Consider the following 14,934-nt stretch of genomic DNA (forward strand, 5'->3'; position numbering starts at 1 on the left):
ATCTCCCCTCTCGTTATTTTTTTTTTTTTTTTTTTCCAAAAGGAAGGAACAGAGGAATTGGGCCAGGTGAGGTATTCCCTCAACGGCCCAGTCCTCTGTTCTTAATGCTACTCGCTAACGCGGGAAATGGCGAATAGTTTAAAAGAAAGAAAAAAAAAAAAAAAAAAATATATAATATTTATATATATAATTTATTATATATATATAATATATATATATATATATATATATATTATAGATATCATAAGACCTCCAACGCAGGATCGAATTCGATGACCCCTGTGCAAGAGCGGGATTGCTAACCGCTTAGCTAAGGGCCTGGCTAATAGTGAAATACTATTCGACTTACTAAGTCTCGAATACCCTTTCGGTCTTACATTGGTGCGCCACGCGGGTTCTACAGGGTTATTTCCAAAACAGGCGCACCCAGCAGCAGATAGCATTTTACCGAACCTAACTGTACAACGCGGGTAAATGAATACGAAATAGAGTGCATATGAACCGCGCACTTCCAGCGAACTTACATAACTCCAACAGCCAGGATCGAACCAGGCACCCTGTGCTATTAGATACCCTGTGTTATCTGCTATACAGACGCTTCAATGACATTTCTGTCGCTAAAGAAAGTTACAGTTGCAACAAACTTGAATGACGTTATTCCAGTCATTGCAAATGGTTATAATCTTTACATGATTAGTAAAGCTTGTTTTTGATTCTTGTCTGTTTCTGATGCTATATTGTGTTGCTTAGACCAACTTGAAGATCTTTTACCATAAAATCATATTACGCTTTTCCATGGGATTCTGGTAAACACGACCTGCAGAATTTTCTGGTGGTTTTTTAGATTAAGCTTAAAGTATTGTTATTGCTGAAGGCTTCATTTAATCTAAAAATTTAAGGCAACCTAGGAGAGTAATGTGAATTATCCTTTAAAGGGAGAACTAAAAGATTCTTGCTGTATGAGCAGGATCTAGGTTTTAGCTCTATAAAATTTCTTTGCGAACTTTTAGAGATGTATGAATGAAAGATGTAGAACATCAACTTAGATCCAATAGAATATATCTCTTCATATTATATATAAAGAACATCGACTGGGATGATGATAGATTAATTAAGTCATGTTGATGTTTGAGTAATAATGACTACAAGAAAAAAAACATTGGTGGGTTTCTGTGTATTACTAAACTTAAGCACGTGGTCGATCCATCTGGATCTGCAGTCTAAAAACGGTGACATACATTTTCTCTTCCTATCACAATAATTTTGCTAAAAGGTACTGATCCTTCAGTAAAAAGAGAAATGTTGTATATTTTTGTTTGGTTAGCAAGCACAAGAACATTATCTAGATACCCAAATCAATTGTCTTTATGGATAAGATATCCTCCCCCAGTAATTTTGCTTCCAAAGAGTTTCACGTAAAGGTTACTTAATACAGGTGTGAAAGTGGGATACTCATTGCCATACCAATTTTTTATCATAAAAGTTTTCCATCCACTGAAAGGCGCGTCTTTTCTACACGACCTTGTCAATTCAATAATCACAGAATTTTGAAACAGATGTAAAAATCAAAATCATCATAAAACATCAGCCAAATATATTAAGAGTTTTTCAATCTTTTATTAACTGTAACTCCGTTACCACGAGAAATATCATTGAATATTTCATTATTAGGATTACACAAAGAATTGCAGCATTAAAACCCCCAGTGAAGGCTTATAACAAATTGGATATATCGTAGGCTAAGATTTGAAACTGTTCTTTCCTGGTCACCTTAATAGAATAAAATTTTATGGCAGGCATGATGGCAGGACCCGAAACACCACCCAGCCGGTAACCATTTGTTTACAATGGCGTCTTAGCTCGTTCTCCTTTGCATAATAAAACAAGACTGTTCTAAGTGTATCTCATTCTTTTATCTCTGTGTACGATATGATTTTTATTATATATATATATATAATATAGTATATATATTATATATATATATATTATATATATCTTTCTTTCTACTATTTGCCCATTTCGCGTTAGCGAGGTTAGTGGTAAGAACAGAGGACTGGGCCTTTGAAGGGAAATACTCCTCACCGGCCACTGTCTCTGTTCAATTCTTTTGGAAAACTGAAAAAACAAAAAAAAAAAACACGAGGAGAGGATTTTCAGCCCTCGTCCTTCCCTTTCAGTCGCCTTCTACAACTCGCAAGGAATAAGTAGGAATATTCTTTCTCCCCTTATATATATATATATATAATATATTATATATTATATATATATTTGTTTTTTTTTTTTTTTTTTTTGCTTTGTCGCTGTCTCCCGCGTTATGCTGATGGTTGCGCAAGGAAACAGAGATGAAACTGGCCTCCAACCCACCCCATATACATGTATATACATACGTCCACACACGCAAATATAATATACCTACCACAGCTTTCCATGGTTTACCAGACGCTCACATGCCCCTTGATTCAATCCATGACAGCGCAGTCAACCCCGGTATGCCACATCGATCCAATTTCACTCTATTCCTTGCCCTCCTTCACCTCCTGCTTGTTTCAGGCCCGGATCACCACAAAATCTTTTCCCCTCTCATTCCACCTCCCAATTTGGTCTCCACTTCTCCTCGTTCCTCCACCTGACACATATATCCTCTTGGTCAATCTTTCCTCACTCATTCTGTCCATGTGCCCAAGCATTCAAAAACACCCTCTTCTGCTCTCTCAACCACGCCTTTTTTTATTTCCACACATCTCTTTACCCTTACGGTACTTACTCGATCAAACACTCACACCACACATGGTCCTCCAAAACACTCATTTCCAGCAATCATCCTCCTGCGCACAAAACTCTAATTCATAGCCACGCTCGCAACCATACAACATTGTTGGAAACCACTATTCTCCAAACATACCCATTTTTGCTTTTCTGAGATAATGTTCTCAACTTCCACACATTCTTCATGGCTCAGGATTTTCGCCCCCTCTCCCACCCTATGATCACTTCCGTTTTCCATGGTTCCATCCGCTGCCAGGATCCACTCCCAGATATCTTAAAACACTTTACTTCCTTCAGTTTTTCTCCATTCAAACTTACCTCCCAATTGCTGACTTGACCCTCACCTTATGTACCTAATAACTTGCTCTTATTCACATTTACTCTTAACTTTCTTCCTTTCACACACTTTACCAAACTCAGTCACAGCTTCTGCTGTTTTCACATGAATCAGGCCACCAGCGCTCCCATCAGCGAACAACAATGACTCACTTCCCAAGCTCTCTATCACAACAGTACTTCATACTTGCCCCTCTTCCAAAACTTTGCATTAACTCCTAAACAGCGCATCCATAAACAAATTAAAAACCATGGGAGACATCACCACACCCCTGCCGCAAACCTACATTAACTGACAAGCCAATCACTTTCCTCTCTTCCTACACGTACACATGCCTTACATCCTCGATTAAAAACTTTTCACTGGCTTCTAACAACTTGCCTCCACACCGATCTATTCTTAATACCTTCCACAGAGCATCTCTATCAACTCTATCATATGCCTGCTCCAGATCATAAATGCTACATACAATCCATTTGCTTTTCTAAAGTATTTCTCACATACATTCTCAAAGCAAACACCTGATCCACCACATCCTCTACCACTTCTGATACACACTGCTCTCCCCAGTCTGATGCTCTGTACATGCCTTCACCTCTCAATCAATATCCTCCCATATAATTTACCAGGAATATCAACAAATAATACCTCTGTTAATTGAGCACTCACTCTTATCCCCTTTGCCTTTGTACATTGGCACTATGCAAAGCATCCGCAATCCTCAGGCACCTCACCATGAGTCATACATACATTTAAAGAACCTTTACCAACCAGTCAAGACTACGTTCCCCCCTTTTTAAAATAATTCACGCACTGCCATCCAAACTGCTGCCTTGCAGCTTTCATCTTCCGCAAAGCTTTTACTCCTCTTCTCTGTGTACCAAATCATTTTCCCTAACCCTCTCCTTTGCCACACCAACCTCGACAAAACACCCTAAAGCTGCCACTCTATCATCAAACACAATTCTACAAACCTTCAAATACTCACAATACATCTCCTTCTCACATCACCACTAATTGTTATCACCTCCCCATTTGCGCCCTTCACTGAAGTTCCATTTCTCCTTGTCTTACGCACTTTTATTTACCTCTTCAGAACATCCTTTTTATGCTCCCATAAATTTCATGATTACTCTCTCACCCCAACTTCATTTGCCCTCTTTTTCATATATATATATATATATATATATATATTCGATAGTATATATATTTATATCCCTGGGGATAGGGAGAAGCATTATTCCCAACTATTCCTGCGTGTCGTAGAAGGCGACTAAAGGGGAGGGAGCGGGGGGGGTGGGAAATCTCCCCTCTCGTTTTTTTTTTTTTTTTTCCCAAAAAAAGGAACAGAGAAGGGGGCCAGGTGAGGTAATTTTTTTTTTTTCCCCCTAAGGCCCCCCGTCCTTTTCTTAACGCTACCTCGCTAATTTCGGGGAAAAAGGGGGAATAGTATGAAAGAAAGAAAAAAAATATATAATTTATAAAATTTTTATATATTTATAAATTTTTTTTTTTTTTTTACTTTGTCGCTGTTTTCCCCCGTTTTCGGGGGTTTGCGCAAGGAAAAAGACGAAAGAAATGGCCCAACCCCCCCCCTTTCAATGTATATTTTTCATTTCGTCCCCACCGCAAAAATACATACCTTTCACGCTTTCCTTTGGGTTTTCCCCAGGGCGTTTTTCATGCCTTGTTCAATCCACTGACAGCACGTTAAAAACCCCGGGATACCCCATCGCTCCCAATTTTACTTAATTTTCCCTTTCCCTCCTTTCACCCCCCTTAAAGTTTAGGCCCCCCATCACCAAAAAATCTTTTTCACTCCATCTTTCCACCCTCCCAAATTTGGGGCTCCCTCTTCTCCTCGTTCCCTCCCCCTCCGGGCCCCATTTTATCCTCTTGGTCAAACTTTCCTTTACTCATTTTTTCTCCATGTGCCCAAAACCCCTTCAAAAAAACCCTTTTTTGCTCTCTCAACCACGCTCTTTTTATTTCCACACATCTTCCTTTCCCTTTCGTTAACCACTCGATCCAAAAAACCTCCCACCACACATTGTCCTCAAAAATCTCATTTTCCCGCCACATCCATTCTCCTGCGCACCAAAATCTATCCATAGCCCAACCCCCTCGCAACCCTACAAAAATTTTTGGACCCCTATTCCTTCAAACATACCCTTTTTTCTTTCCGAGATAAAGTTCTCGACTTCCACAACCCTTCTTCAAGGGCCCCCCGAATTTTCGCCCCCCCCCACCCTATGTCCACTTTTCCCCTTTCCCTTTGGGTTCCTTCCCTGCCGATCCCACTCCCAGATATCTTAAAAAAACTTCAAATTCCCCCAGTTTTTCTCCATTCAAACTCACCCCCCCAATTGGGCTTGACCCCCAACCCTATGTACCTAAAAAACCCTTTCTCTTATTCACATTTACTTTTAAATTTCTTCTCCCACCCACTTTACCAAATCAGTCACCAGCTTCTGCAGTTTTCAAAATGAATCAGCCACCGCGGGTGTATCAAACAGGAAAAAACAACTGGGCTCACTTTCCCCAACCTCTCACCCCAACAGACTTCATAAATTTCCCCTCTTTCCAAAACTCTTGCATTCACCCCCCTAAAAAACCCCTCCATAAACAAAATTTAAAAAAAACCCTATTTTATATATTATATTTATAAAATTTTATATATATATGTATATAGATATATATCTATATATATATATATATATATATATATATTATATATATATTATATATTATATATTATATATATATATATTATATATCTTTTTTTTTCATACTATTTGCCATTTCCCGCGTTAGCGACGGGTACATTAGGAACAGAGAACTGGGCCTTTGAAGGAATATCCTCACTCTGGCCCTCTTCTCTGTTTCCTTCTTGGAAATTAAAAAAAATAAGAAAAAAAAAACGAGATGGGAGGGACTTCAGCCCCTGCTCCCTCTCCTTTTAGGTCGCCTTCTACGACCCACGCAGGGAATTACGTGGGAAGTATTCTTTCGCCCATCCCCAGGGATCAATAAACTAAATAAAAATTCTTTTTCCAAAGTTTTGCACAAAAAATAAACTATGGTAAAAATTCATTTACAAAGTTTATTTCTCCATGAGCTACTGGAATACATCTCAGATTTATAATAATGTTACTTATTACAGGGTCAGGACCTAAGAGTACTGTTGTGCTTGTTACTGCCTTTTAAAACTTAAATACTCGTTTTAAAACCTGCTCTGCAAAAAGAAACATTTTTAATACTGATCCTTTTAGCTTTTTGCAAGCCTCTGCTTGATTGTGGCTACGATTTTCACCTCCTCTTGACTTGTGACTCTTCCGTGTGAGTGTTTCACGTAATTTCACCACACCCTCTTAAGTTCTGATCCCCAATCAGAAACATACTAAGGGAATCAAAAATTTTTATATAATATATGATATATTATATATAATATAATATATATATATATATATATTATATATTATATATATATTATTATATTATATCTATATATATATATATATCTATATAAATAATATATAATATATATATATTATATATATATAATATATATATATGTGAGAAATGCAGAGCTGGTGACTGAGTTTGGTAAAGTGTGTGGAAGAAGAACAGTTGAGAGTAAATGTGAATCAGAGCAAGGTTATTAGGTTACTGTTGGGCGTGAGGGTCATGTCAATTGGAGGAGAGTTTGATGAGGAAAAACTGGAGAAGTGAAGTGTTTTAGATATCTGGGAGTGGGATCTGTCAGCGGATGGAACCATGGAAAAGCGGAAGTGGATCATAGGGTGGGGGAGGGGCGAAAATTTTGGGAGCTTGAAAAATGTGTGGATATTCGAGAACATTATTGGAAAGCAAAAATGGGTATGTTTGAGGGAAGTGGTTCCAACAATGCCTGTATGGTTGCGAGGCGTGGGCTATGGCTAGAGATTGTGCGCAGGAGGAATGGATGTGCTGGAATGAGATGTTTGAGGACAAGTGTGGCTGTGAGGTGGTTTGATCGAGTAAGTAACGTAAGTGGATCAGAGAGATGTGTGGAATAAGAGGTGGTGAGAGAGCACGAAGAGGGTGTTTTGAAAATGTTTGGACATGGAGAGAAAAGAGTGAGGACGTGATTGACCAAGAGGATATATGTGTCGGAGGTGGAGGGACCGAGGAGAAGTAGGGAGACCAAATTGGAGGTGGGAAAAGATGGATTAAAGAGGAGTGAAAAGATTTTGTGTGGTCGGGGCCTGAACCTGCAGGAGGGTCTGAAGGAGGGCAAGAAATAGAGTGAATGGAGTCATGTGGTATACAGGGGTTGACGTGCTGTCAGTGGATTGAAGCAAGGCGTGTGAAGGCAGTCTGGGTCGGTAAACCATGGAAAGCTGTTAGGTATGTATATTTGGTGTTTTGGCGTGTGTATGTACATGTTGTATGGGGGGGGGTTGGGCCATTTCTTTCGTCTGTTTCCTTGCGCTACCTCGCAAACGCGGGGAGACAGCGACAAATGTATAAAAAGAAAAAAAAAATAATATATATATATATATATATATTATATATATATAATAATATATTCTGAGGCCACGATAAGTTCCCAAGTGCACTTTCTGTAATAATCACATCATCAGGGGGAGACACAAGAGAGAAATATAAACAGTAGTGATATACATCGATGTGTCGTTCTAGTGACGCAATTTGGCATTACATGCGATTGTCCAAAGACAGACAACGAGGTATCATAAAAACTTATTCATTCCATAAATTTTTTTCAACAAAAAAAGTTATCTAATTTGTCTAAACCAACACTAATATTAAGATTATTAATTGATTTTTTGCAAATGATCTAGAAGATTCAATGATATTTCTTGTGGTATAAAAGTTAGAGTTAATAACTGAGATGGCGTTACTTTCCAGTCAAAACAATGATCATAGTCTTTAACGTGATAAACAAGGGCATTTGTTTCTTGCCGTTCTTATACGTATATTTAGTTGCTTAAAGTTAACAGAAGGATATATATATATATATTTAATATTATATATATATCTATATATCTTATAATATATATATATATATAATGAGTTCACAACCGACAGATAGAAGCACCGGCCGTGATGGTCTGAAAAAAGGTCATCATACTATAAGGTAGGAGCGGAGTCCTTGTGGTCTGACCTACAGAACTACACATATGGTTAAACGTGTTAGCGGGAGATATCCACATTAGTTATGCAACAGGATTCCTGTCTCGGGGATTATCGTGCATTAATCTGGTGAAGGAAATCGGAAACCGCGTTTGTTTGTACGTGAGGTTCTCTGCTAGTAACCAGAAGTAAAAGAAAGAATGAAGAAGATGCGTGAACGTGGGGTTTATTATCGGTCGAAAATATTTCTTAATGGAAGCAAAATTTAGGAATATGTTGATTATACAAAGTTGACGTAGAATACATATTTCGAAGCAATTTCATTTCGCTGCTTAATAGGTTTATTCTTTATTTTGATTAATTTGTTTGGCTTGGGATAAGCTGTTTCCCTTTTATCTTAAAGAAATAATAAGAACTTGTGTTTGTTTTGACTTTTTGACTTTATAAATGTCGAAAAACTCTAGAATTTGTGGGAAACGATTGTTGCAAATAAAACAAAATGCCAGTAAAAAGGTCACACAGTGGACTTTAAAAAACTTCATTTAACATTGAGGAAGCCTGGGTTATACAAGGAAAAACTTGGAAAGGCAACACTGTATTGCTAACTTCACTTAGAAAGTGAGTCTTTTTGTAAGGAATGTTGCCATGTTTTATTTTGTTGGAACAAGCCATACCATCTACCCGAACTTCAAGTCTATTGGTACATTTATCTATGTGTATATATGATTTCATGATGCTATGTACTTTAGCATTCATGGAAAGATCAAGATTTCAAGCAAATGGTTTCTCCAATATAGTGATGTAAAGATAGACAAGAGGGAAGAAGTTTATGTAGAAGGACTGCAGTAAAATATGAAACATGACTCAGCTAACTATTTCTTCTCTTTGCCAGTTAATTTGACTCACTGAAATTGATCATATAATCGCATCATTGAACTCATCTTACCTTATCTTACATTCACCAATACCTCAACATTGATTACAATTTCTACTTTACTGTTTCTCATACATACATGTGTTAATGCTCTCCCAGCTTTGAATCAACACCTTCGTCCGTCATTTTCCCTCAGCCAGGGGTATAACTATGGAGCATATCTCAACCGGAGATATATCTGTGGATTATTTCTCAACCAGAGGTATATCTGTGGAGTAAAGCTCAACTAGGGATATATCTGCGAAGCATATCTCAATCAGGGGTGTTTTTGTAGAGTATATCTGAACCAGGAGTATACCTGTGAAGTTTATCTCAACTAGGGTTATACCAGTAGAGCATACAGCAACCAAGGGTATGTCTGTAGAGTAATACAAGCGTTACAAAATTTGGCACTTTCCATTTTCGCCATATAATTATTCACCCTCGTTGTGCTCAATAGTTATTACGAAAAACAGTCCTAAGTGAAGATGTGAGATATCAGCTGTGTTCCAAACTTCATATTGCTGACAATACTAAAAGCTACACACTCATAGATTTCCTGTTCTTATCTTTGTAGTTGGGTTTTCCGGTTATACAGGAACCATAATGGCACGGGCAAAATTATACCCTATCACAGCCATCATGGTTGATATGAAGAGCTGGGACGAATAGGAAATGGAGAAGACTCCTGCCTGACTCTTAAAGGTAAGAAAGTTTACGAGGTAGCGATTCCCGCAGCTTCGCTCCACAAAGAAATAGGAAAGCATCATAACGGTAAATACTCGTGTGGTTGGTAGCTACATAGAAAGTAAGGGAAGCAGCATCCAGTTACGGGCCGCGGGTCCAAGTCTTTGTTGGTGAGATACACATAGACATCGATACCTGCAAAACAGAAGGAGAGAGAGAGAGAGAGAGAGAGAGAGAGAGAGAGAGAGAGAGAGAGAGAGAGAGAGAGAGAGAGAGAGAGAGAGAGAGAGAGAGAGAGAGAATGTGTGCGTAACTTCCTGCCTCAGACGAAATTTTCTCATGATGTTAGGGCTAACGCGTAGCGCTCACCGTTTGTCTTGAATGATGAATAAAACTGTTCTTCTCCGTTGTTGTATTGCCTTCACTTCTGGGTTCATCCGGGACTAAATTCAACCTCATGTCAATTTCTATTTTTAATGTTACTATCTCTGACTTGTGATAACATATGAGATACCTGTTCGATCTTCCTTCCAGGACATTTGTTAATGCGGGAATTGGCGACCAAGCAGGAAGTGCTCATCCTCCTCGAAGGCTCAGATAGGGGTGTCTGAATGTGTATGGATGTAACAAAGGTGAAAAGAGAGGAGAGATAGGTAGTATGTTTGAGGAAAGAAACCTGAAGTGGATGAAACAAAGCTCAAGGGTAAAGGCGAAAAATGGTTTGGAAATGTCTTGGGAGTAAAGTCAGGGGTTGGTGAAAGGTCAAGAACTAAGGAAGAAGTGGATGAGGAATGGTATGTATTTAGGAAAGCAGTATGGTATGTGCAAGAGATACATGTGACATACGAAAGGTGAGAGGTGGGCAGATTAAAAAGGGTAGTGAATGGTGGGATGAAGAAACAAAGTTTCCAGTGAAAAAGAAAAGAGTGGTGTTTAGGCGGTACATACCAGGAGGTAGTGCGAATGATTAAGAGATGTATAAGAGAAAGTGGTCGGAGGTCAAGAGGGAGATGCAGGGGTTGAAAAAAAGGACAAATAAGAGTTGAAGTGAGAGAGTCTCATCAAACTTTAGGGAGAATGATATAATATGTTTTGGAAGGAGGTAAATAATGTGCGAAAGATAAGAGAACAAACCGGGACATCGGTGAAGCGAGCAAAAAAGGAAAGTGATAACAGGTAGTGATGCAGAGGAGATGGAGTGAGTAATTTGAAGGATTGTTAAATATGTTTAACGATAGAGTAGCAGATGTTCGGTGTTTAGGTCGGGTTGGTATGCGAAGTAAGAGAGTCAAGGAAAGTGGTTTGGTGAAGAGAGAAGAGATGGTGAAAGTCTTCCGGAAGATGAAATGCGGTAAGGCGGCAGGATTGGATTGTATCGCAGTTGAAGTTATCAAGAAAGGGGGTGAGTATCTTGTTGATTGGTTGGTAAGGATATTCAGTGTATGTATGTATCGTGGTGCAGTGTCTGATGATCGGAGGAACGCATGTTTAGTGCAATCGTACAAAGGCAAAGGGGATAAAGATGAGTGTTCTAAGTATGGTGACAAGTTTGTTGAGTATTCCTGGTAAATTCTACGGGAGGGTATTGACTGAGAGAGTATCAGATTGGGAAGTAGTGTGGTTTCAGAAGTGGTAGAGGATGTGTGGATCAGGTGTTTGCTTTGAAGAATGTGTGATAAATTCTCAGAAAACAAATGGATTTGTATGTGGCATTTATAGATCTGGAGAATGCATATGATAGGGTTGATATAGATAGTATCTGGAAGGTCTTGAGAGTAGATAGTGTGAAGGTAAGTTGCTAGAAGCAGTGAAAAGTTTTTATCAAGGATGTGAGGCATGTGTAAGAGTAGGGAGACAGGGAATGATTGGTTCCAAGCGAAAGTCGGTCTGCGACAGGGGTGTGTGATGTCCCCATGGCTGTTTAAGACCCTCATTTCTGCCAAATAAAAGATATCAACGGATGAAGTTGATTTTTCCTGGTATAAGATTGTAATGATATGATCTTTCGTAGATCTCATGAACATATGAATAGTTTTAGTGTAGAAAAAAAAATGTGTGATGAATCCCAACTTTTTACCAATATGTATCGTAATATAGATCACATGCTAATTACTGCATACAGGTCAGTAAAACAATCCTTTCTAAACTCTCAAATGCATGAAAATTACTATATTGTCAGTCGAATATTTTTCTGAATTTTTTTCTCGAAAACTTTTTATGACCCTAGACTTTCCACATCATCCCTCGCTGCTATAAACAAGAGAACGTACGCAGTTGATGTTCTTTTTATTGATCTATCGACAGGTGAAAACAATGAAAATCGGTCATAACTTTCCAAGTAATATTTTTCTGAATTTCTAAAGTCAAAATTTCGAGAAATCAGCGTCTAAAGTTTTACTCTTAGCTTTCTAATATTATGTTTTCCAGTAACAGTAAATTATCAGAAGTTGATTTAGGCCACTCTACAAAATACTGAATGCAAAGAAGGCTCTTAGTCTCCTCTTTCTTCAAGGTCGTCGGACCTTCCTCCACTGCCTTTCCCTTGGAGTCACGCATCTGCCTGCGAGCAGAACTTATTTTCCTGGCAACAGCAATTTTCTTGGATACACGCATCCTCCAAACGCTAAATAAACTTCACGAAAAATGAAACAAACTGTGTAGAAAATGTCGACGGTCTACGTGGACCCCGTTACCACTGTGTTCAGAGTACAGGTAACCCTATAACTTCGATCCATGTGAATTTTTGCGTTTATACTAGTTAGTCATATAACCTATAAAGTACGTTTTCTTTTTATAGTAGGATAAAAGAAAATTAAATCTGTGGGAAACTTGCCTGAAAAAACCGTCTTTTCATATGTTTATGGATGGGATGGTTAGGGAGGAAAATACAGGAGACTGGGAAAGAGGAACGAGTTTGCAGTCTATGAGGGATAAGAGGGTCTTAGAAATGAGTCGGTTGTTGTTCTTCGATGATGCAGCACTGGTGGATGATTCGAGTGAGAAACTGCAGAAGTTGGTGACTGAGTTTCGGAGTGTGTAAAATAAGAAAGTTGAGTTTGAGGCCTAGTATGCAGTCTTTTGGTGATGAGAGGGCCTTGGAAGCAAAGAAGTTGGTGACCGAATTTGGAAGAGTGTGTGAAAGGAGGAAGTTCAGAGTGAATGTGAATTAAAGCATGGTAATAATATTAGGTTCAGCATGGTTAAGGGACAAGTCAGTTGGGATGTAAGTTTGGATGGAGAAAAATTGGAGGAAGTTAAGTGGCTTAGATATCTGAGAGTAGACTTGCCGGAGAAGTGAGTCATAAGGTGGGGGAGGGGGTTAAAGTTCTGGTAGCGATGAAGAATATGTGGAAAGAGAGAACGTTATCTCAGAGACCAAAAATATGTATGGTTGAAGGAATAGTGGTTCCAACAATATTATATGCTTGTAAAGCATGGCCTATACACAGGATTTTACGGAGGATAGTGTATGTGTTGGAAATGGAATATATTAGGACACCATGTAGGGTAAGGTGGTTTCATCGAGCAAGTAATGAAAGGGCGAGAGAAATGTGTGGTAATAAAAAGAGTGTAGTTGAGAGAGCAGGAGAGGGTGTTTTGAAATGGTTTGAGCATATCGAGAAAATGAGTGTGGAAAAGTTGACAAAGAGAATGTATATGTCAGAGATGGAGGGAACAAGGAGAAGCACGTGACCAAATTGGAGGTGGAAGGATTGAGTAAAAATGATTTTGAGATATCAGATGCTGAGCATTCAGAAGGATGAAAGGAGTGGATGGAAGAGAGTGAATGATTTCTTTGCTAACTTAAGGGATTTATCAATGAAAGATCCGGGATACTTTAACTCTCAAACTCGTCATCAATAAGTTGGCAGAGAAGTCATTTTATAGAGTTGAACCCAAGCCTCCCATTAACAACAGGAACCTATTAATTCTCCCTTTTGATAATACTTTTGATAACCTTAATAATAATTTTACTTTACTTCCCATGTTGCTTAAATCCTTTAATGTAAATGTTACCTTCAGAAACAACAATGCTATAAACAATATCTTAATTAGGAACTCACCAGAAAGTTCTGCCCTTATTCATTCTCTTCGCCACCCCGCCATACATGAAATGACATCACATCACCTCTGACACATATATCCTCTTTGTCAATCTTTCCTCACTCATTCTCTCCATGTGACCAAACCATTTCAAAACACCCCACTCTGCTCTCTCAACCACACTCTTTTTATTACCACACATCTATCTTACCCTTTCATTACTTACTCGATGAAAGCACCTCACACAATCCTCAAACATCTCGTTTCCAGCATATCCACCCTCCATCCCACAACTCTATCTATAGCCCACGACTCACAACCATATAATATTGTTAGAACCACTATTCCTTTGCTTTCCAAGATAACGTTCTCGACTTCCACACATTTTTCAACGCTCCCAAAATTTTCGCCCCCCTCCCCCATGCTATGATTCACTTCTGCTACCATGGTTCCATCCGCTGCCAAATCCACTTCCACACATCTAAAAATCTTCGCTTCCTCCAGTTTTTCTCCATTCAAACCTACCTAACAATTGACTTGTCACTCAGCCCTACTGTAGGTAAAAACCTTGCTCTTATTCACATTAACTCTCAGCTTTCTTCTTTCACACACATTACCACACTCAGTCACCAGCTTCTGCAGTTTCTCACCCAAATCAGCCACCAGGGCTGTATCATCAGCGAACAACAACTGACTACTTCCCAAAGTCTCTCATCCACAATAGACTGCATACTTGCTCCTCTTTCCAAAACTCTTGCATTCACCTCCCTAACAACCCCATCCATAAACAGATTGAACAACCATGGAGACATCACACACCCCTGCCGCAAACCAGCATTCACTGAGAACCAATCACTTTCCTCTCTTCTTCCTAGTATATTTGCCTTACATCCTTGATCAAAACTTTTCACTACTTTTAACAACTTGCCTCCCACACCATATATTCTTAATACCTTCCACAGAGCAACTCTATCAACTCTATCATATGCCTTCTCCAGATCCATAAACGGTACATGCAAATCCATTTCCTTTTCTAAGTACTTTTCATATA

At 38.8% G+C, this 14,934-nt stretch overlaps 1 protein-coding gene across 1 annotated transcript in view; it reads right to left on the reverse strand.

Moving 5' to 3' along the window:
* Window positions 1-12,452, reverse strand: part of LOC139753534 (glutamate receptor ionotropic, delta-2-like) — a 33,257-nt gene extending 20,805 nt beyond the window's left edge. The window contains exon 1 of the mRNA XM_071670182.1: window positions 12,313-12,452. Within this exon, the coding sequence (XP_071526283.1) occupies window positions 12,313-12,452 (140 nt within the window). The remainder of the gene's footprint in view (window positions 1-12,312) is intronic.
* Window positions 12,453-14,934: the final 2,482 nt, after the last annotated feature.

Source organism: Panulirus ornatus, chromosome 14 (genome assembly GCF_036320965.1).
Source record: "Panulirus ornatus isolate Po-2019 chromosome 14, ASM3632096v1, whole genome shotgun sequence".
Lineage (NCBI taxonomy): Eukaryota > Metazoa > Arthropoda > Malacostraca > Decapoda > Palinuridae > Panulirus > Panulirus ornatus.